Source organism: Syngnathus typhle, unplaced genomic scaffold (assembly GCF_033458585.1).
Source record: "Syngnathus typhle isolate RoL2023-S1 ecotype Sweden unplaced genomic scaffold, RoL_Styp_1.0 HiC_scaffold_127, whole genome shotgun sequence".
In the NCBI taxonomy this organism is placed as follows: Eukaryota; Metazoa; Chordata; class Actinopteri; order Syngnathiformes; family Syngnathidae; genus Syngnathus; species Syngnathus typhle.
Genome location: NW_026872033.1, coordinates 125606 through 149714, shown reverse-complemented (window position 1 = coordinate 149714; position 24109 = coordinate 125606). Strand labels below are relative to the sequence as shown.

The 24109-nt window shown below is 45.6% G+C and overlaps 1 protein-coding gene across 1 annotated transcript; it reads left to right on the top strand.

Moving 5' to 3' along the window:
• Positions 1-14266: 14266 nt before the first annotated feature.
• ppp1r14bb (protein phosphatase 1, regulatory (inhibitor) subunit 14Bb) lies at positions 14267-23827 on the top strand. Its single transcript, XM_061271637.1, has 4 exons — positions 14267-15044; positions 21773-21856; positions 21943-21975; positions 22053-23827. The coding sequence occupies exons 1-4, from the start codon at positions 14844-14846 to the stop codon at positions 22119-22121; spliced, it is 387 nt and encodes a 128-aa protein (XP_061127621.1). The 5' UTR covers positions 14267-14843; the 3' UTR covers positions 22122-23827.
• The last annotated feature ends 282 nt before the right edge of the window (positions 23828-24109 follow it).

Genomic DNA, 24109 nt, shown 5'->3' with positions numbered 1-24109 from the left:
TTTGCCGGTTTCTGCTACAAAACCTTTGAGGGCAAAAAGAAATGGGATGATGCGCAACTCGTCTGCCGTAGTCTCGGAGCCGATCTGGTGTCCATCCACTCCGAGGTGGAGCAGGCGTCGGTGAAAAATGTCTCCAACCTCGGTGAGCATCCCGACCGTTAATTAACAGTCCCCGTCAACATCTGAGAACCGCATGAGAGCTCTGTTCTCTCCCATCAGAAACCAGCGACATGTGGACCGGAATGAACGACCTGGCGCTTCCCGGCACGTTGGTGTGGTCGGACCGCCACGAGGTGACCTTCACCCACTGGGCCGCGGGAGAACCCAGCCAGCGCGTCGGCCTCGGCAAACACTGCGTGGCTGTGCTACGGCAGGTGCGTGCTCAAATCAGCATTTGGAAGAAGAAGAACTTTGCGTTCCACTGAAATGGATTGTTTTCTTTCAGACTGGAAGGTGGAAGCTAATGTCCTGCGCCCAGGCCAACAGCTTCATGTGCAAAATGCCCACAGCGCATTTTCCAATTGCCTCACCGACTCCTACCATCCCCGTCGTGTCAGTCCCCAAGGCCGTGGCCGACCCGAGCCCGATGTTTGCCCCAGGCAAAAGTCCCTCATCGAAGCCACAGGCTGCCGGTGGAGAAACTCTACAAAGGCGCCCTCCAAGCAAGTCAGCAAAGAAGAAGAAGAAGAAGAAGCAGCAGCAGAATTAATAGCCTACTCTACTCTGTTCAGTAACTATAAATAGTATCACACTGGTAATCAGAACAGTTTGTAATTCATACAGTAGCTGCATTTAGCTTAGCTGGTATTAGCCAACGATGGTCTGTTACCGCATCTACAATCCACTGTCAATTTATATCCAGTTATTCCATTTTTGATGACCCAATCACTACGGTCAGAAAAATGTCGTTCTCTCTACGGTACGTTATTGCATTTACAATTCACTGTATATCATGTCGATGTATATCCAATCATGGATTTCATTTTTCGATCACTGACTGCAGTATTTTAATCAATCATTGCTGTCAGAAAAAATCAGGTTTTCACTGTTGTTGTAAACATTTCAAAATAAAAGCAATTGATTACGATTCAGGGTTCCTTTTTTTTTCTACATTTTTTGACTGATTCAAACGGTGGTAACTAAACTTTTCGGTTCATCCCTACCACACATTTTTGCTAAATTTATATTTATATATATTAATTATTCTTATTTTCTATTCTGAGTATAATGAAAAAAAACATTGAAAATAAACTTAGCCCCTTGGGGGCAGCATTTAGCTGGCAGAAATCTCTTATCTTCTGTGTGGAATGACAGCTTCTCAAGAATATATGCGAGAAGAAGAAACGCAAAGACGCGTCCGGCACCGGCGAGGGCGAGCACACCCGAGTGGAGGTCAAAGAAAAGCGAAGATTCGTCGCCGGACTTGCTAAAGCTGAAGGCTCTGTCGGACGGACCCCCCAAGGAGCTGAAGATCCGACTGATCAAAGTAGAGAGCGGCGACCGGGAGTCCTTCATCGCCTCCGGAGTGGAGGACAAGAGGATTCCCCTGGAGCGGATAAGCATCAAGAACACAGCCGCTGAAATCATCCGATCTTGCAAGTTAGTACTCCACATGGGACCCACAAGTGTCAAAAATCGGCACACCCTCAATAACCCTCTTTTATTCTCTCAGGGGGGCCCGAGTAAAGGGGAAGTTCAGGGAGTCTTTCTTGCTGCCGGCTTTCTCCGTCAAGCCCATCATGACCTCGGAGGAGCCCATTCCCAGAGAGAAACTCAACTCCCCCACACCTAGGATTTATGTAAAACCATTGCCCAGCCATTTGACGACACGATTGATGACACAATTCTAGCAAATTGCAGCCACTCATTCTTTTTCTGGTTCCATGTAGCTGGAGAGCAAGAGGGACCCCTTCTCTCCCGTGCTGCTGCAGTTCTGTACAGACCCAAAGAATCCCGTCACGGTCATCCGAAGACTGGCCGGATCTTTACGGATCAGTAAGTTTGCACTCGTGCGGGTTTCCACCCCCCGCGCTTCTCGTAACGCTCCTCGTCTCGTTTGACAGACTTGGGTCTGTGTTCCACCAAGTCTCTGGTGGAGGCCAACGCGGAGCAGGCGGTGGAGGTGCGGACTCAGGTGCAGCAGCCGGCGGATGAGAACTGGGACCCCAGCGGGACGGGTCAGACGTGGCCATGCGAGAGCAGCCGCTCGCACACCACCATCGCTAAGTACGCGCTGTCAAGGTTTTCCAAACTATCTTGATCGTATGATTATGTTGGAATGTATGTAAAGAGTAATAAAGAACCTAGCTAGATTAGTTTTATGCTTATGTTGGTGCGTAACCAGTAATAAATAACCTAGCTTGTCCCATCCTACACAACGTCGTAAAACATTCCCTTGCTATGTTTTGACTAGAGGTCAAGGGCTTTCTCTTCTGTATCCAGTCCACTCTCACCCCCACCCTGTTTCTCTTAATAAAAAGGCTCTTGTGGGAGGCCAGAGTCAGACGTCATTCGATCATTGCTGTACGCACAGTGACGAATGGACTCTCCGCCTGCAGGTGCCCGAAAAGACTTAATTGTCTCCCATGTGGTTCTTGCAAAATAAGTTGGAGTGACCACCACTCTAACATTTTGGTGCCGAAACCCGGGACCCTCATACCCGCCATCTGGCTGACGTGCTGCATTGTCGACAAGCCAGCGTCCATTAGGAGGACCTGGAAAAGAAAGTCCTGGGAAAAGAACATCTTCGCTGGGCCAGCATCTTAAGTCTGCCTTTGTCTGACAGAGGTGGATTGACGGGACCCGGCAGTGCAACGAACCAGGAGACACGTAAGTTAAAGAAAAAAAAGCGCTGATACGGCTTTGGTTCGTCCGAGCTATGAGATACGGCTTTGGTTCGTCCGAGCTATGAGATACGGCTTTGGTTTGTCCGAGCTATGAGGTACGGCTTTGGTTTGTCCAAGCTATGAGATACGGCTTTGATTTGTTCGAGCTATGAAACGCGTAAAAAATGAAAGGTGCACGAGATATATGGCTTTGGTTTGTCCGAGCTATGAGAGATACGGCTTTGGTTTTTCCAAGCTAAGAAACAGCTGGGATTCCTGTCCCAGTAGAAGGAACGGGCTAAGAAAAAACAGAGCTTCTTTTTCTTAATTGAAGAAGGGCATAGAATCTTTTTTTTTTTCTTTCTTTTTTTTTTGTCCGTTTTTCCAAGCTGTTTGCATGAAAGTTGTGTGGTTGAGTGTGACTGGTAGGATAAATTGACTAAAAAGCAGTTCTAGCATTGATCGACGGCAATAACACAGGCTAGTAATTTGTTGGAAGGTCAATTTAAACCTGCATTGAGGATCCTCAAATAAAATTAAGATGGGAAAAAGGAACGATAAATCTCTAGCTCTTGAAGGAGATGAGAAGTTCATGGCGAGTAGATTTCTTAATTGTATGCAATACATGCCGAAGTGGAAGAAAAAGTATGAAGTACAAGGAAAGTTGAAATGTAACAAAAGACAGAAAGTTGAAAAGTGATGAGGCTGCGACTATGTTTGTCAGGCTGGAAGACAATGAGGCGCACTGTCCCGGATGCAGCGCAAGCAGAGGAGCAAGGGAGGCATTCCGCTCATGCGCAAAACTTGGATACAACTATGCAGTGGGACAGGCATGCTGAAAAAGTGATCCAAAAAGGCAAAAGTTCTAGATGATGATAATGATCTAAATGAAGATACAACGATCTTGTCCCAAAGTTCCCAAAGGCTTGTCCGAGCTATGAGATACGGCTTTGGTTTGTCCGAGCTATGAGATACGGCTTTGGTTTGTCCGAGGTATGAGATACGGCTTTGGTTTGTCCGAGCTATGAGAAATACGGCTTTGGTTTTTCCAAGCTAGGAAACAGCTGGGATTCTAGTCCCAGTGGAAGGAACGGGCTAAGAAAAAACAGAGTTTTTTTTTCTTAATTGAAGATTCTTTTTTTTGTCCGTTTTTCCGAGCTGTTTGGAAGGGTTTTCCACCCATCCTGGATAGGCCTAAAAATAAAAAGCGCTGGAGTTTGTGTGATTGAGAGTGACTGGTAGAATAAATAGCAGTTCTAGCATTGATCCACGGCAATAATACAGGCTAGTAATTGTTGAAAGGTCAATTTAAACCTGGATTGAGGATCCTCAAAGAAAGAGAATAAATTTTGGAAAAAAAATGGTATAAACCTAAAATACCAAATTAAGATGGGAAATAAAAACGGTAAATCCCTAGCCCTTGACGGAGATGAGAAGTACATGGCGAGTAGATTTGTTAATTGTATGCAATACATGCCGAAGTGGAAGAAAAAGTATGGAGTAGAAGGGAAGTTGAAAGTTGAAGTGTGGAAGACAGTGGTTGACGTTTTGGAGGAGAGTGTGAATAGGAAGTCAGAGGGACTGAAAAAGAAAAGAAAAGAGAGAGAATTGATTTGCGCTAGAATATGGTTGAATGCTTCACAAGAGAGAAGAGAACAAATCCAAAAGATAGAAAGATGAAAAGTGATGAAGCTGCGACTATGTTTGTCAGGCCGGAAGACAATGAGGCCACAGTGCGCAGGCGCACTGTCCCGGATGCAGCGCAAGCAGAGGAGCAAGAGAGACTGTCCGCTTGTGCGCAAAACCTGTATCCAAGCTTAACAGACCTGCGCCCTCCCCCATAAAACAGCAAAAAAGGTCAGGGTCAAATGATTAGAAGCCCTGTACAAACAAGAGGTTTGACCACTGCTGCTAGATTTTCCCAAAATTTAGACAATGTTGATGTGTGCCCAATGATCCAAGTGCCAAACCCTATTGTAGGGGAAGGCCAAGCTCCACATACATATGTTTTTCGGCCATGGACTTTGGAAGAGGCAAGGAGAGCAGCTGAAGGGGTTACCCCTGTTGCTGAAGACCCAGAAAAATGGGAAGAAGACATGGCTGGAATCATACATTCCTATAGACTAAATGGGCATGAGGCAGGAGAAGCTGCAATGTCTTCCTTGGGAAAGGGTTAGAGGAAATTACACAGGTAGAAATAATCAAGGGCCTTTTCCCTATCCCGTTGAGGGAAATCAATCGGGAGGGGAGTATGCAGCGCAATGGAATGATCTTGTGCAAACAGTGCGAACTATATTTCAAAGACGAGCAAATTATGGTCGTTTGGCAGGAATAAAACAGAAGCCTGGGGAAGATACTGATGATTTTCGCTTGAGAGATTTGAAAAAGAATTCAGGGTGCATAGTGGCCTCCCATTCAATGATGCAGCTGAGAGTGCGTATCAGCTTAAACAGCTTAAAAATGCGCTCCTTACTAATTTCCGCCCTGAAATAGGCAACTAGGTGAGGAAACATTTGGTGGAAGTAGATATTGCAAGTGTGACAACAACTATGCAATGGGCCAGACATGCAGAAAAAGTGATAAAAAAGGCAAAAGTTCTGATGTATTTCATCTAGACGTTAATGGCCTAGATGAAAATACAACAGTCTTCTTCCAAGGGTCCCAGCGGGGCAGAGGAGGTAGAGGCCAACAAGGTCGAAGGCCACCATACAATTCAACCCCCCCACCAGATTCTGACAACTGTTGGAACTGTGGGAAACGAGGACACCTTGCAAGAGTGTGTCGTTTTGCAAAACAGAACCAATCAAGCGGTGGAGGAAGGGGGAGAGGGAAAGCCAAATTCTCAGCATGACTACATTGCCCCCCTATGACCTCTTGTGCTCCTACAGAGGAAGAAATAGTAGATGTCCATACAGCATGGGACATTCTGAGTGCATTAAAAGAAAACCCATATGTTACCTTCAACATTGGAGGAAGTGAAGTAGAGTTTTTGCGTGATACCGGAGCTTGTAAAACCGTAATAAAAACTAAAGTCCCTAATCTGAAGGCCTCCCAAAATACAATTTGGGTGAAATCTGCTGATGGGCAGGTACACAAGGAGAGTATCTCCAATCCAGTTGTAGTGAGAGATGATGAAACAGGAGTCAGAGCTTCAGTCTCGATTGTTCTATCCCCAAAATGTCCCATAAACCTGCTGGGACGAGATCTGATGACTCGGTTGGGAATTGCAATAATTCCAGTAAAGCAGGGGTCACCAAACTACGGCCCGCGGGCCGGATACGGCCCACGGGACCGTTTAATCCGGCCCGCCAACCCTGAACAAATTGTATTATTAAACTTTTTTTTTTGGTCATTTTGCCTGCAATGACTGCGTTTCCCCAGTAGATGGGGAAGCGCTCGCCTGCGCATTTACTACCGGAAACCGTGTCAGAAAGCTCGGTGCACACTCACAAGTGCGTGTACGGACATGGCGCACTCGCGCTCTATTTGTATCAGTCCCGAATTTAGAGCGTGGGCTGTGACGACAGCATTCTTGTAATTCGCGCGCTGAGCTTTCAGATGCAGTTTCAGCCACATGAACGTCAAAATCTACCCGTCACAGATCGAGGTAAACGGACCAACACCTCGGATCTCGCCTAAGAATTACCACAACAAATTTTACTTCAGACTATGACGCACTATCAAACTTTAACAAAAAAGACAGCGGTGTCTACAAGCCTACTGGAACCTACAAAAGGATTATAAGGAAGGAACACAAGAACTTTAAGAGACTGCTCATATGTGTCAGAGAGGTTCTGCTCTGACAACTGAGCTGAACTTTTATCTGTTAAGATTGTGCATGGCACAACAGAAAGTTAATGTTCCATGTTTTTTTTTCTATGAAGAACCCATCCATCCATCCATCCATCTTCTTCCGCTTATCCGGGGTCGGGTCGCGGGGGCAGCAGCTTCAGGAGGGACTCCCAGACTTCCCTCTCCCCAGCCACTTCGACTAGCTCATCCCGGGGGATCCCAAGGCGTTCCCAGGCCAGCTGAGAGACATAGTCTCTCCAGCGCGTCCTGGGTCGTCCCCGGGGTCTCCTACCGGTGGGACATGCCCGGAACACCTCCCCAGGGAGGCGTCCAGGAGGCATCCTGATGAGATGCCCGAGCCACCTCATCTGGCTCCTCTCAACGTGGAGGAGCAGCGACTCTACTCCGAGTCTCTCCCGGATGACCGAACTTCTCACCCTATCTCTAAGGGAGAGCCCGGACATCCTGCGGAGAAAACTCATTTCGGCCGCTTGTATCCGGGATCTCGTTCTTTCGGTCACGACCCATAGCTCGTGACCATAGGTGAGGGTAGGAGCGTAAATCGACCGGTAAATTGAGAGCTTTGCCTTTTGGCTCAGCTCTCTCTTTACCACGACGGACCGGTACAAAGTCCGCATTACTGCCGACGCTGCACCGATCCGCCTGTCGATCTCGCGCTCCATTCTCCCCTCACTCGTGAACAAGACCCCAAGATACTTAAACTCCTCCACTTGGGGCAGGATCTCATCCCCGACCTGGAGAGGGCATTCCACCCTTTTCCGATCGAGGACCATGGACTCGGATTTGGAGGTGCTGACCTTCATCCCGACCGCTTCACACTCGGCTGCGAACCGCTCCAGTGAGAGCTGGAGATCACGGCCTGAAGAAGCCAACAGCACCACGTCGTCTGCAAAAAGCAGAGACGCGATGCTGAGGTCCCCAAACCGGACACCCTCAACGCCTCGGCTGCGCCTAGAAATTCTGTCCATAAAAACTATGAACAGAATCGGTGACAAAGGGCAGCCTTGGCGGAGTCCAACCCTCACTGAGAACGAATCCGACTTACTGCCGGAAATGCGGACCAAACTCTGGCATCGGTGATACAGGGACCGAACCGCCCTTATCAGTTGGCTCGGTACCCCGTACTCCCGAAGCACCCCCCAGAGAACCTCCCGAGGGACACGGTCGAACGCCTTCTCCAAGTCCACAAAACACATGTGGACTGGTTGGGCGAACTCCCATGCACCCTCGAGGATCCTGCTGAGGGTGAAGAGCTGGTCCACTGTTCCACGGCCAGGACGAAAGCCACACTGTTCCTCCTGAATCCGAGGTTCGACCTCCCGACGGACCCTCCTCTCCAGCACCCCTGAATAGACCTTCCCAGGGAGGCTGAGGAGTGTAATTCCCCTGTAATTGGAACACACCCTCCGGTCCCCCTTCTTAAAGAGGGGAACCACCACCCCAGTCTGCCAATCCAGAGGCACTGTCCCCGATGTCCACGCGATGCTGTAGAGACGTGTCAGCCATGACAGCCCCACAACATCCAGAGCCCTTAAGAAATCCGGGCGGATCTCGTCCACCCCCGGGGCCTTGCCACCGAGGAGTTTTTTAACTACCTCAGTGACTTCAACCCCAGAGATTGGAGAGTCCGCCTCAGAGTCCCCAGGCCCTGCCTCCACAATGGAGGGCGTGTCGGTGGAATTGAGGAGGTCTTCGAAGTATTCTCTCCACCGAAACACGACGTCCCTAGTCGAGGTCAGCAGCACGCCATCTCCACTGTAAACAGTGTTGACGTTGCACTGCTTCCCCCTCCTGAGACGCCGGATGGTGGACCAGAATTTCCTCGAAGCCGTCCGGAAGTCATTCTCCATGGCCTCGCCAAACTCCTCCCACGCCCGGGTTTTTGCCTCAGCAACCGCCGAAGCCGCGTTCCGCTTGGCCATCCGGTACCTGTCAGCTGCCTCGGGAGTCCCGCAGGCCAAAACGGCCCGATAGGACTCCTTCTTCAGCTTGACGGCATCCCTTACCGCCGGTGTCCACCAGCGGGTTCGGGGATTGCCGCCACGACAGGCACCAATGACCTTACGGCCGCAGCTCCGGTCGGCCGCCTCAACAATGGAGGCGCGGAACAAGGTCCACTCGGACTCAATGTCCCCCGCCTCCCCCGGGACCTGGGAAAAGTTCTGCCGGAGGTGGGAGTTGAAGCTCTTCCTGACAGGGGATTCCGCCAGACGTTCCCAGCAGACCCTCACAGAACGTTTGGGTCTGCCATGTCGGACCGGCATCTTCCCCCACCATCGGAGCCAACCCACCACCAGGTGGTGATCAGTTGACAGCTCCGCCCCTCTCTTCGCCCGAGTGTCCAAAACATGCGGCCGCAAATCCGATGACACGACTACAAAGTCGATCATCGAACTGCGGCCTAGGGTGTCCTGGTGCCAAGTGCACACATGGACACCCTTATGTTTGAACATGGTGTTCATTATAGAAAATCCGTGTCGAGCACAGAAGTCCAACAATAGAACACCGCTCGGGTTCAGATCGGGGGGGCCGTTCCTCCCAATCACGCCCTTCCAGGTCTCACTGTCATTGCCCACGTGAGCATTGAAGTCACCCAGTAGAACGATGGAGTCCCCAGAAGGAGCGCTCTCCAGCACCTCCTCCAGGGACTCCAAAAAGGGTGGGTACTCTGAACTGCCGTTTGGTGCATAGACACAAACAACAGTCAGGACCCGTCCCCCCACCCGAAGGCGGAGGGAGGCTACCCTCTCGTTCACCGGGGTGAACCCCAATGTGCAGGCGCCCAGCCGGGGGGCAATAAGTATACCCACACCTGCTCGACGCCTCTCACCGTGGGCAACTCCAGAGTGGAAGAGAGTCCAGCCCCTCTCGAGAGTGCTTGAACCGGAACCCAAACTGTGCGTGGAGGCAAGTCCGACTATATCTAGTCGGAACTTTTCTGCCTCGCACACCAGCTCGGGCTCCTTTCCAGCCAGAGAGGTGACATTCCATGTCCCAAGAGCCAGCTTCTGCAGCCGGGGATCAGACCGCCAAGGTCCCTGCCCTTGGCCGCCGCCCAGCTCACACTGCACCCGACCCCTTTGGCCCCTCCCACAGGTGGTGAGCCCATATGAAGAACCCAGAGATAGTTATTTAGTTATTTTTTTAGTTGTTTTTCTGTGAAGAACTCAGAGAGGGTTATTTAGTTATTATTTATTTCATTAATAGTGTTATTATTTGTTTCCTGACTTTTTTTCTGTAAAGAACCTGGAAAGGGTTATTAAATAACCGTTATTTGGTTATGTGTGGCTTTCTGGAAAACAAGAAATTTTTTAAGCTCCCCTACGATCGTCACACTTTTTCTGTTACAAACTGACACCGGCCCCCCATCAGAGAAGGGAAAGGTTATGTGGCCCTCACAGGAAAAAGTTTGGGGACCCCTGCCCTACACGTTCCCCAACCCGTCCGCTGTCATCTCAGTTTTTTATTGATCTTTTTTATTATTGTTTTTCTTATTTTTACTATTCTTCTTTATATTTTCTTACTTATGTTTGATTGATCGGGTTCACATAATCAACTTTTACAGCACCAATAATCTTAGCAGCCGTGTTCACTATGCGCTGCAGGGCCTTCAAGTTGTAGTCAGTGCAGCCGCCACCCCAAACAGCAATACAGCTGGAGAGGACGCTCTCAATGGTGCCGCGGTAAAATGCAGTCATGACGGCCGGAGGAGCGCTCGCTCGCCTGAGTTTCCGCAGGAAGTACAGGCGGCGCTGGGCTTTCTTTGCCAGTGATGCGGTGTTGGTGGACCAGGAGAGATCCTCACTGATGTGCACCCCCAGGAACTTGGCGCTGCTCACTCTCTCCACCACAGCACCGTCGATGGTCAGCGGCAGGTGTTGGGTGTGACCCTTCCGGAAGTCCACAACAATCTCCTTGGTCTTGTCGACATTCAGCAGGAGGTTGTTGTCCCTGCACCACGTGGTCAGAAGGTCAACCTCCAGCCTGTATTGAGTCTCGTCTCCCTTGGTGATGAGACCCACCAGAGTCGTGTCGTCAGCAAACTTCACTATGCGGTTGTCGCTGTAGGTTGCAGTGCAGTCGTTCGTCAAGAGGGTGAAGAGGAGCGGACTGAGCACGCAGCCTTGGGGGGCCCCCGTGCTCAGCGTGATGCTGGCGGAGATTTTGTCGCCAACACGTACCACCTGTGGCCTCTGACAGAGGAAGTCCCGTAGCCAGTTGCAGAGGTAGGTACTGAGGCCCAGCGTGTCAAGTTTGCTGATGAGGCGTTGTGGCACAATGGTGTTGAAGGCAGAACTGAAGTCCACAAACAGCAATCTCACATACAAGTCCCTTTTCTCCAGGTGGGTGAGGGCTGAGTGGAGGGCAGAGCAGATGGCATCCTCAGAGGACCGTTTGGCTCGGTACGCATAGGATGCATGCATAGGAGTCGCACAAGGCCACAGTTAACAGGACTGACTGCAATAGGGGTCACTTACAACTGCACCGACATGGAAAAGTAGAAGCAAGGGAGTTGAGTAAGGGATTATATGCTAAACAGTCCGCTATACAGTTACCAATAGGAGGTTCTATCAAAAGAAGCTACATGAGAGATGTATAGAATCCCTTTGTCTGTGTTCTGTGTTCGTGCGTAATCTCTGTAAAGTTGTGTCAGGCTGTTGTCGTTCGTCTGAGCTTTGTGTGCGCGCTCGGTGTGTGTGCGTTTATGTGCACAACCTGTGTGGGTGCGAACGTGTTAGGAAGAAGACGGCATGGAAAAGAGAATCTCCTTTAAGACAGGAGGCAATAAATGGGAAAGCCCCTGTCATGAACGGTGTTTGGTTAGGAGTAGGGGTGTAAATCGTGGGTTTTGTCACGATACGATATAATATCGATATAAAGAACTACGATACGATATTTGCCGATATCTTAAAGCCTGCTGCGATTCATTCACGATATATCGCGATATAGTGCTCTACGATCGATTTTTTTTTTTTTAATAAAAGATATAGAACAATATCCTGATTTATAACAATTCATACGCAAAATCAACAAGGTACTGCAAACTCTTTATTTAGGAAATGACAAGAGTATTGTAGTATACAAATTGCTTACTTTAACACTGAACTTTGATGTCGTGTTTTTTCTTTAAATGTGCGGCCAGATTTGTGCTCCCTGAATATTTGATCACCGCATGGCAGCATTTACAAACTGCACGTGTCTTGTCTGTTGAGCCATCTTTTCTATGGAATCCAAACAATATAGATATAGAACAATATCCTGATTTATAACAATTCATACGCAAAATCAACAAGGTACTGCAAACTCTTTATTTAGGAAATTACAAAGTGCTTCCAAACGAATGACTTGAAGCCTAAAGGGGAGCAAATTTCCTCGTCTTTTTAGACACTAGCCATAGCACCAGCCCAGGAGCCGCGTACTAGTTGTCGACTCCCCTTTCACGTGCCTGCTCTGCTCACAACACAACAACGCCGGGCGCACTGCTCCCGGAAAGAGGAAGCAAGCAACAATGAACTGGATTTCAAAATAAAGTCGCGTCTAATGTCCGAGGTCAAACACGGCGATATAAATCGATGTTTACCTTTAGCATCGATGCCAATAAATCGTAGAGCATTATATCGATTAATCGATGTGTATCGATGTATCGTTGCACCCCTAGTTAGGAGGAATCAGTAGGGACTGCTCAAACTCTTCCCGCAAACACTCCTATCTGCCTCGTTAAAAAGGGCATTACAATTGACTACAAGAGTTGCAAAGGGCAGATGAAGAACAGTCCTTGGCAGATTATATGATCAGGACCCTCAAACTGAAAGATATGTCCAATGCAAATTTACTGCCGCCTGATCTTTCCTCCTCACAGGTCGACAACCCCATCAATCCAGGAGACTGGGTCTACATCAAGGTCATCAAAAGAAAGAACTGGGCCAGCCATGGGAGGAGTTGGATATCAACACCGTGCTGTCAGTCAGTGACGCTACCCCTACCGCCCTGGACTCGCAGGAATGAATCTGTGATCAAACTCTTTTGGATTAATCCCAATGTGACTGTTGGAGGACGACAGATGCCACAAATGGGCTAAACAAAAAGGCTACCTGGAATGGACTACACGTGTTTCATCAAAGACAACAAGACCCACGAATGCATTAACGACAAATGCTCTCCAGGAGGAAACTGGATGGGAGCTTTGGACATCACCGCTGTCTGCCAGGATGGTTGGCTCTCCTGCCAACATGGCTGCACCATTGGACGGGACCTACTTCATTCGGAACGGATCGTGGCTTTATTTTTATTTTTTATTGATAGCATTCTGGTCGCCTAAGACAGAGGGACCGTGTGAGACTTTTCCTGCGATTTAACATCGGCCAGCAGGTTTTTAGATCACACAATAAGTTTGGACTGGAGTATTGAGGAAAATCCTCGTCTTCACTGGAGTTTGTTGCGACAACCGCCAATAATTGAGCGAACACTGCCATCTAGCGGCCTTTACTAACAATGCAGGAGGTTCAGAATGTGCCATACATCAAGTTTGAGTTCGAAAATCAAGTCAACCCCCACCCCACCCCCCCCCCCCCCCGGCCACCCAAAAAACAAACATCATGTCAGAGAAAAAAATCATAAATTGTCTCAGTGTACTGCAGTTATGCTTTTTTTGTCTAGAAGTCAAACAGAAAGACTTGCCAGTCGTTAATTCTGTAAATTAATACCCGACACAATGCAGATGGCAGGGGTTAGTATGCAGTAGTAAATTAAAAAACGATGAACTATCATAAGTTTTAACTAAGGGCGCCATTGTTCGACAGCGCCCTCTCGTGGGGGGGGGGGTTGTCTACCACCATGGCTAAACTTTCAAGTGGAACCAAAACCATAAAGAACAAACAGCTTTAAAGAATTTATCAACTGATTAATCTCATCTGCAAAATGTTTTAAAAGAGGAATCATAGAGACATCTGCTGGGTTATTCTTTGACTTTATAAATGTACATGTGGACAATTTTAATTCGACGACTGAGATGACTGCGGCAGATGTGGTTGTTTAAAAATAGAGTGCATGTTGGATTTTCGTCCCCCAAAGTAAGTACACGTTTGTGTTCACCCAACCGTACATTTCAGACATAACCAATGAATAATAGACGTCTTTCTGTCTTGTTACCACTCGAGCTGTGTGTAATATTTGAACCTAAAAGGCTTTTCATTTTGCAATTTGAGGTGTTCGGTCTTCCTATTTGTCAATAACACTTTTTGGATTCAAATTAAAATCCAGTTGCCTTGATTCGATTTGCAGATTACCTTAAAATATTTTTTGCTATTGTCTCTTGTTAGATTATGCAGACCTACCAACTCGCCTTGACACTTGGGTTGAAAACAGAACTCGGTTTATGCATCACAAGGAAGCGTTTGTGTGGCAGTTAAACCCTTGGGGCACATGTGCGCTGTGTATTATGGGTAAATGGACCTCGCATAAAAATCCCACGTGATAAATGTGAGTGCTCTAGAAACATTGGAAACTATCAGAGATTAAGAAATTCAAAGTAAGCATTTTTTTTTTTTGCGGGGTAGGGGTGAATGTTGATTTGGAATAAAAGGGGCGTGTGGATAAACGGGGTGTCCACGATGCATACAAGTGGGCGTGGACTGACTTTTTTTTAGGAGGAGACAACAAGTCGACATTTAACAGTAGTCCATCTTTTTTTTCCCCTCTCTCTGGTCTACGTCAGTTGCTCTCTTGTCCATCCAGAGAACAAAAACACGCACATCTCCAGGGGACGCGTGGAAAGGAAGGAAAGAGAGAGAGAGAGAGCGAGCGAGAGAGAGAGCGAGAGAGAGAGCGAGAGAGCGAGAGAGAGAGCGAGAGAGAGAGCGAGAGAGCGAGAGAGAGAGAGAGAGAGAGAGAGAGAGAGAGAGAGAGAGAGAGAGAGAGAGAGAGAGGTTGGCTTTCTCTTTGTACTGGATAAAGAAGAGTTGACTGCCTTTCTTTTTATGTAAGCTGAGTCTGCATGCTGTAAGTAGGCCAATAAGCCGGTTACTCTTTTTACGTGAGAGTCTTTCTTCTTCAGCCCGGACGACAAAGGCAACTCGTCATTTTTTTTATCTCGCGCTAAAAGACAAGAATCGAGCGTCGATCGCCTCGTGGCTGTCCCCCTCTTTTAGCACCTCCGGCCCGGGGGGGTTGGATTGGATCTTTCTCTTCCGCCGAAACAGAGCGACCATGGCGGCTGTCACCAGCCCGGAGACGAGCCCTCAGCCCCGGGTGTACTTCCAAACGCCGGCCGGCAACACGGAGGAGCCCGAGACCCCGGTTCGCAAGCAAGGACGCGTCACCGTCAAATATGACCGCAAGGAATTGAGGAAAAGACTCAACCTGGAGGAGTGGATCATCGACCAGCTAACGGACCTCTACGATTGCGAGGTACGGTCACAGCATTATTAAAAACCCGCCGATCGAACCAATCGATCAGTCACTCCTGCTAAGTAATACACTGTCGGCTGGTTTTTTTTTTTTTTTTTTTTACTGGCTTCTTTCGACTTGTTAGAGTGAAGGTCATGAGCAACGATTAACCAAAAAAGAATGAATGAAGCACAATTAACACATATGTCGATCGGCGTGTGTGGCTATTCATAGCTCACGTCGCCTTTATAGGCAAGCCCCGAGAAGGAAGGGGAGGTTGCTCTGCAATCTCATTGGTTGAAAGATCTTTAAAGCACACCTGTGCAATGTCCATCTCAAGCATTTTCCCCTTAAACCTTCATCTTTTACCCCGACAACCAAGCAACACCTTAAAACTAACTAATTTAGCCAATCACAAGGCTTTTGGGGAGGACACAAAACATGTACAGGTCCATCCTGTGAGGGTTAGGGGTGCCGGAAAACCTCAACCATGGCTCATCGAAGCCACGTTGGTGTCGTAACCTGCGGTGGCTGGTAAGCTGGGAAGCTCACTGAGCTGGCAATGACCCACATGCTATTCCTAGCGTGAAGAATGCTTAGCAGGTTGGAAGTTTTCCTTGAAGAACCACGGTGAGGGGCAGGGCGGACACCTGATTATCATGGACGATGTGTTTTTGTTGGGGAGCGGGATTCTGAGCACTAAGGTGATTAAGTGATCCGCAGAGGATTTGGGGGATCAATGTGCTTTGACTGTCTGCCAATAATGGATTTAATATGACCGAGACTCGGACTGGCAGAATTAAAACTTGACCAGATCTTCCACTTTTTCAACAAGGCGCTTCAAGTGTTGGCAGTGTTTTGGGGGGTCATTAAATTGTCATATAATGAAGCTTCTCAATTAGTTTGGATGCATTTTACAAATTGGTTTGGGGGAAAATGTGTTATTCCAGCCCTTCCTTTGTCCTCATTGAGTTGTTTTTGAAAGAGGCAGCCTGCGGTTTTCTTTTCAGCACGTGCCGTGAAGCGACCAGAAAGGCTGCTTCAGCTCGCAGCGGATACGAGGGGAACCCTGGCTCGTTCGTCTTCCTCTCCTTTTGTTAGCCACGTGGGTGTTTATTCGGTATTGACAGAGGCCACTTCTGTGATTGATGTAAAAAAAAAAAAGTTGATTCCAAAAGGGATTGGGGATGTTCCCATTCATAGAATTTGTTGAAAGAACGCCAATTGCGCTGGCATTCCCGCCTGCCTGGATGTCGAATGCTCATCCAGCCACCTGCTCCATGAGTGCCTCCGAAAAAGAGACTGGCACCATGGCGACCAGGCGTGTTCATCTTCTACCCGTTTAGTCACCACTCGCTTTTAAAATTAAAAATAAAAAAAGCCACCCGCCTCTAGTCTCACTATATATATTTTTTTCCCCAGGAGAATAGCAAAAACATTTAGCAAGATCATAACTAAAATTAGTCATATAATCAATTTTTCACATTGAAATGAAATATCAATGAGTAAATTAGGTCAAGTTTTGAGAGATTTGAGGCATTCCAATATTGACGCAAAAGTCTTGGACTGCGCTAAATGAAGTCATCCAATGCTAAGATAGCATGCTAATATTAGCTAACGCAACTTGCGGCAGTTTCTTTCGACGGGAGTATGAATTAATTTGAAATAAATTCAACATAAAAAAAATGACAGCATCACATTGTTGCAATTTATTGGCCAGCCGTTTCACAAGCTTACATAACCAGCCCCATAATAAAGTATTGTGTCCTCTTACTTAGCGGAGGTAATTAGCGCCATTTAGATCACAAGAAGCAGGATGATTTGGATCTTAATTATTGTAATTACCCCGACTTTCAAAAACAGAAACGATATCAAGGAAAGGCCAAAACCGCTTAAACATCTGAATACCAAACAGTGATCGACTCAATGGGCAAAAAAAACAAAAACAAAATGGGGGACAACAAAAAGTGGTTGTTGCATAGGGGGAAGTGAAAGACCTCCAGTATGTCTCTACAAGCAGTCGCAACCCCCCTGCCTTCCCCACTGACACACACATTTACACGAATAGTTTACATGGGATAAATCAGCGTGTTTGGAGGTGACTAAGTGTGCCGATTACTCGAGTAATGTGGCCAGGCTGAAGGAAAGAAGGAATCGAGACGAAGAACATAGGATGTGAGTCATTTGGGAGAATGTTTGGCCATTTTGTCACAGGAAGAGAGACAAAGTTAAGCGCTACCTACTACGAGTATAAACAAGCCACCGCATTTTTCGTATGACTCAAGGGAAATGAAGAAATCTTGATTATTCTGAGATTACCCGCATATGCTCGTGTTCTGCTCATTCGCTGCCAGCCTTCGTAAAATGGACGTCTAGATCCGTCAATGGCAGTGAATGAGTCAATTGTCGCCACATGCTAGTTATTAGCATTATGTGCTAGTAAACATTACGTGGGTGTTTTAAATACACACAGTATGTCATTTTTTTAAATGTGTGGTGTTGACAGTAATCTCCAACTGGATCTTGAAGCCTCCATTTTGAAGTATTATGTACTATTTTTCAAACTGCTGCTTGTTGTGGATGAATTGAATAGGCACTAAATAAAGACTAAAGGCATTGCGAGATTTTCTTCTCTTGACCCCCCGGGCTTGGTTGTTTAATCAAAATATTGGTGTTGGCCGTGTTAAAACGCACGCACCGGTGACTTCACTCTTTCCAGTGTTGTGTTTCAAGTACCGGCTCAACTTGACGAGCTTGTCGTTTTGTCTCGTGTCTGCCTGTTAGCCAAACTTGGCCGGGGGTTAAAGCCGATTTCCACAAAACCGTTCAGTCACTGAAAATTTGTGAATTCTACGCTGCCTCCTCTGTGGTGATTTAATGGTAATCTGCATTAATCCTAGTTTGTGTCTATTTTAATCTGCTCTTAATCTCTGTGTTACAATTGTAGTGAGAATGAGTGGAGAAATGTGTACTGTATTTTCCGGACTATAAGGCGCACCGGACTAAAAGGCGCACCTTCAATGAATGGCCCATTTTAAAACTTTGTCCTTATATAAGGCGCACCGGACTATAAAGCGCACCATCAATGCATCATGTCGGATTTTTAATCCAAATCAAATCATTCTCCATTTTATCTTTTTTATTTCAACTTCAGCTGCAACAAATGACTTTATAATCACAAAATAATGATCCATAGTCTTTTTGATTCATGATTCATAGTCTTCAGCGGGCCACTTATGATTGATTTCATCACACAATGCTTCGGGCCAGTTTAAATTTAGGAATTTGGTCCATATATAAGGCGCACCGGACTATAAGGCGCACTGTTGGCTTTTGAGAAAATTTTAGGTTTTTAGGTGCGCTTTATAGTCCGGAAAACACGGTACACGGTTTGGACCTCAATCTACCAGTAACAAATTAGTCATGTTTGTTTTTGCTAACTGTGCGCTCGATGCAAGTCGCCCTGAGTGACACATTGCTCAGTGACACGCGCTAAAGTAAATATCACAGAATAAAACCAACAACAGCAGTAAATCACTGAGCCAAGCCAAGCAAGCCGATGATGCCTGAATTAGTCAAGCATTACGTGGAGCGAGCTATGACTTTGGGCAAAGTATTGTCAGCTAAGTTTAGTATAAAAAAACAACACGTTGCCTGCTCTTGAATATGGCGACATGTTTCCTGGCAGGCTGGCGTTTGTGGTTTGGACATTCAGGAGGCTCCGGAGGCCTGTTTGAATTTTATCTGTCCTGAGATTGTTGCAGAGGCTCTGGCGGGCTGCGTCGGAATTGAATGCGGGCTTTTGTGTGTTTTTTTATCTTTTTTTTTTTTTTTTTTTTTAAGGCACTAGATGAGCTGAGTGCAACCGAAATAGCTTGTGTGAAAACCGTTTCCGATTGCAAGAGGGGGACAATTTGGATGGACCTTGAAAGAATTTAGACACTTACCGACCCAGACGCTGAAATCTATGGCCGCCCAATAAATAAATGAAAAAGAAGTGCTTGGAGGAAGCGCATTCGAGCTGATTAATTCACGCGGCTTTTATATAAAGCACAACGTATTGATTTTGGATTGCGGATTGTTTGTCGAGGCGACTTCATTCGTTAGCAGCGCGCCAAAGCGACCGGGCTGTTTTAACCTCTCACGCTAGAATGTGGGGGGGAAATAAAACCACTCAGGAAAAGTACCGTAATTTTCGGACTATAAGTCGCGTTTTTTTTCATAGTTTGGGTGGGGGGGGCGACGTATACTCAGGAGCGACTTATATACATATATATGTTTTTTTTTCTCTTTTTGGGGCATTTTATGGCTGGTGCGACTTATAGTCCGAAAATTACGGTAGTTGTTATTGTAAGAAACAGGGAGATAATAGTAAAATGGAAGTAGAAGTGCTAACATTAAAGCAACTTTGCGTCATAGGAGAAGTTGACTTTCGAAAGGAAGAAAGGAATCTCCTGTTTGGCTAAACGTCCCCGTGTCACATGTTGACGTTGCGTGTTAGTTCAATCAGGTCACATGTCTCTCAGCTAGCATAAAGTCGCATCTGTGTTTGTGAAAAAGTGAGACAAGGGGCATTGTTTCAGCGCCACGCGGCCAACTTTTTCTTCTCCTTCCTGCTTCCTGTCGGCCTCCTGCCATTACTTCCCTGTCTGGCGTGTCCTCAAGCACCCCCCCCTTTCTCCCGCTTTGTCCCCCTTCATTCTCAGCTAGCCAAAACTTTGTTATTGACGAAGCAGAGCAGGGCATCACTCTGACCCCAAAGCCGGCTTCCTGAATTCTATTTTTACTCTCTAGTCAATGATGTACCATGATGTCAGCCATTTTAGCAGTGGGGGGGGGGGGGCGGGGCACTTGTCTTCATGTTCCACCCTGACAGCAAAAAAAAATTTGACACCAACTACCACTTCAAAAATAACAGGGCAGAGGTTCTATTTCTGAAAAGTGTGTTTATAATTTTTGTTTGCCACTGTACTTCAATATTGGAAAAGGACAGTCTGTCATTTTTCAATTAAAAATAATTGCACATAAAAGTTGAAGTCAGTTATTTTTTTCCCGCGTACTAATAGAGGGAGGCGGTACTCATAGAAGGCGAAATTTGCATTTTTATGTAGTTTTGGAGAATATGCACATTAAACAAAGTGATTAATAGAGCACTTAAAGTAGATTTAAATGTCTTCATGCAACTTTGCTTTTTAATACCTCTCCACTTTTTTTCCGTGAATAAATAAGAGGTTATTTTCACTAAGCTGTCAGAAATGTTGAGCAAACATTGACAAGGTTGCCAAACAGGATATAAACTAATCTCCATAACAGCTTTCTCATTTGCAAAAAAAAAAAATGTTGTGGATTGCCCTTTTGAACTTGTTATTTGAAACTTGCATTACTAAATAACACAGAAAGATAATCCAAATGGATTGTTGGATTGCTCAATCCAGTTAATGTCTCTTTTAACAAGTCTTCTTAGCAAGATGTTTTTCTTATCACTTGGGAGACAAAATGGACCGTTTTGTTTGGAAGACAAAAAAACGCTGAAGTGTGCAAATATCTGCCAGCAATCTGTGAGTCAATCATCGACTAGACAGTCTGGAGGATTGTTTTGGAAATCCTCCCTTGTGGATCTCCCTTTTCTTTGTGTCTCCTCCAAAGGCTGTTTTTGGACTTTTCCAAACACCTCACACAGGCTCTCCAATCGATTTCAAGTTGGAAATGTTCAAACATTATGTGCGAGAGCGATACAAACCTGACCGGGTGCGCTTGAGGGGAAAATGTGTCTTTATAATACATGAGTAAAGATTGGCGTCCCGTGACACACACACAGAGTTGTGTGGAGTGTGTTTGTGGGTATAGTTGGCAGGTGCTCAGACAGCTGGTGTGGGCAACTCAGATCGAGGGGGAAGCAGAGACGGCACAATCGTGAAGAAGGATGTTCAATTTATGGCAGCCAAATCAAATGTAGGGCTGAACAATTCATCAAATTTGACCTTGGGTTGAAATGATTATTTTAAATCCACCTGTGCCTAAACTTAGCCTATAATTCAGGAATACTCCTAAGTATATACCATATTATATGATTAATATTTATATTAATTAGTAATTATATTATGATTAAGCTGTTCAGAAGATGAATGATCACTTATCACTGTTGTTACTAATGAGAGGAAAAACGAGGGCAGATTTGGAATCGGCTCAAATAAAATCAAGAAAAGCTTAAACATTTTTATTTTTCAAAATTGTTCGGCCTTAACCAATAGTGAAGTAACGGCATTCAAAGAAGATCTTTTTTTTTTTACCTTTGTGGAGCTCCTGAAGACGTCATTTGTTCCGCTATTGTTGTTACTTGTGGAGTGATGTCTCCCTCTAGTGGACACATTTGATACCTCACTGTGAGGAGAAAGGGGGAGGTGCTACAAATGACCGAGCTGATGCATTTTCAGTCAAGCTCACCGGGCAGTTGTGGTCGGACAATTCAACTAAATATTTTTTTTAAATATTTTCCATACCCAAGAAATAAAACTGGTGTCCTTTGTACTAGATATAAAATATAAATGAAACAACAAATTGCTTTGGAGGAAACAACTTGCTTGCTTTGCTGTGCTAACTAATGCTACAAATGTCTATCATTTATATTTTTAAGTTGTTCCAATTTATGTTTTAAAAAAAATACACGGTGTGCTTTTTTTAAGAGCGGTAACACTTTAAAAAAAATAAAAAAAAATAAGGCCTTGGTGGTTTACTCACTTTTTTCCCAGGAGGAGGCCATCCCAGAACTTGAGATCGATGTGGATGAATTGCTGGATATGCCGAGTGACGTGGAACGGGCCGCCAGGGTCAAGGTAGGACATGACTATCTGGATGTTTTGCACACTTAAAATGCACCGAGGTATTAAAAAAAAAAAAAAATCTTACTCCTGTCTGGCAGGACTTACTAGTGGACTGCTTTAAACCCACTGCGGTAAGAACAGTCACAAACTTATTCTGATCGTTTTCTCTTCAATCGGGTTTAGCTCAAGCTTGTTGTTTCCGGTGTAGGACTTCATCTCGGAGCTCCTGGACAAGATCCGAGGGATGCAGAAGCTTTCTACGCCTCAGAAGAAATGATGGCACCTCTCTTTTAGTTCCATCATCCACCGCTCATCAACCACTCGTTGTCTTCCTCTCGCCTCTTTTGTCACTCAAGTCGTCAAGTGCTAAAGTTGAAGGGAAGACTTGTCATATTTTAACCCGTCGGGTCAAACAACCACTTTGTTATCTGCTCTGTTTGTTTGGAGGTCATTTTTCTACGTCCTTGCAGAGTTTAGGGCGGTGATCTTTACTGTACACCACCAAGGCCTCTCTTTTTAAAGCCCCCGAGATGCTTTTAAAGACTTGCCGAAAAATCGGAACTCTGATCACCAACACATGCTGTATTTTTAGACCAGCGTCGTAAAAAAAAAAAAAAAATAGAAAGTCGTACTGTAGATGTGGCTGAAGTAGGTTTTCTTAAATTCTGGTGTGTTTTTTCACAGTGGGCCTGCGTATACTCTGGTTGCTCAATGTTTCAATCATCATAGCATATTTTTTGTGTTCTGTATGAGAAAGTTGATTTTTAGTTAAGGACTGGTTCCTCTTTTTGTTGTTGTTTTTTTTGTTCCCTCAACTAAGATGCCTTTTTTTATCCCTTTTCTTGCTACTCCTTTTTTGCCCTGTTATTGTTTTGTGCTCAGCTCATCGTGGTTAAAAATTGTTTTTTTAAATTTTTTTTTTGAGAGGGGGGGGGTGAAAATTGTCACCGGCGCTGCGTGGTGATTCACGATGTCATCAAAGTCACCAATTGGGTGAAATTCTAAATATTTTGAATGCACCCCCCCCCCCCCCCCCCCCGCCAAACGCGTGAACAAACAGCTGTTTCGAGCCGCAGCTGCCGATTCTATCCGAGAATGAGCCATTTGTCTCGCGTCTGTCCGATTCCGAGACTGATCGGCGGCCAATCGGAGAAGCACAAACGTTTCGCTGTAATTCCCGTGACCAATCGCCAACACCTGTGACAGCAGCAGGACAACGGCGCCGTTTCACTCGAGTCCTCGCCCTCCTCCATTTTCCATCCACTTGCTGCTCGTCACGTTTTGTTTTTCTTTAAGAAACAGATGTTGCCTTAGATATTATTTATGTTACACAAACCAAATAAATGGAAGACTTTTTTTTTTAATTTTATTAAGTGTAAAGTGTGTGACTCAGCATTTTTTTTAAATGATATTCTTATGTTTTTAGTTTTAAGAAATGAGTGTTTAATACTTAGGCCTTGATGCAGTGATCCTGTGTAGATCATGTTTTTTGACATTTAGCATTCTAATAATGTTTTTAAGGCGATCATGAAATGTCTTTCATGCCAGGTCTTGGATTTAAACAAACAAAAATCCAGTCAAATGCTGTTCCTGGTTGTGATTGCTTTTGCCCTCCTTGTGTCTTGCCTAAACTTGCTGTTTGCGGGAAAAAAATGTTCTTAGACTGAATCATGTCGATTGTACTACAAGTAGAGGAAAAGTCAATCAGAGTGTTTGAGTGGATTCAGAATCTCGGTTTGGATCTGGGTTTTTGTAGATTTTTTTTTGGAGAAAATTGCAAAAAGAAAGAAACTAGAACATACTGAATATTGTCATTGAGGCTAAATCGAAGAGCTAAACATTGAAGAAAGCAGCTTGTGATTTTTTGGGACGATTGAATCAAACCAACAAACAAATGTAGCAATATCACCAATAGGTCTTGTTTTTTTTGTTCAATTTTGTTACACTTTTATGCAACTTTAATAAAAACATGTGAAATTGAAAGTTTGCCTCTGTCACTGAATGGCTGTCTGGACTATAATTAGCGCCACCATGTGGTCAATCGGACTGTATTGCACCCATGTAGCGAATTATGAAGAAATTATGAGGTCGAAATTAGAATATTAATTTGAAAGTTTAATACAAAAATAAATATAATCACTACTGTTAAAATCGAATTTTACAATTACGAACCAGATGTTGGAAAAATATTGACGTCTTTGCGGCGGGCCATCCTGCGACATAAACCGGCACTCAAAGAATGCAAATTCTCCAACAAACCGATTC

What these genes read in the sequence shown, in the direction of transcription:
- ppp1r14bb (XM_061271637.1), top strand. Translation starts at nt 14,844, where the DNA reads ATGGCGGCTGTCACCAGCCCGGAGACGAGCCCTCAGCCCCGGGTGTAC. An exon ending in CGGACCTCTACGATTGCGAG is followed by an intron (nt 15,045 to 21,772) that starts GTACGGTCACAG and finishes CTTTTTTCCCAG; the next exon opens with GAGGAGGCCATCCCAGAACT. An exon ending in ACTGCTTTAAACCCACTGCG is followed by an intron (nt 21,976 to 22,052) that starts GTAAGAACAGTC and finishes TTTCCGGTGTAG; the next exon opens with GACTTCATCTCGGAGCTCCT.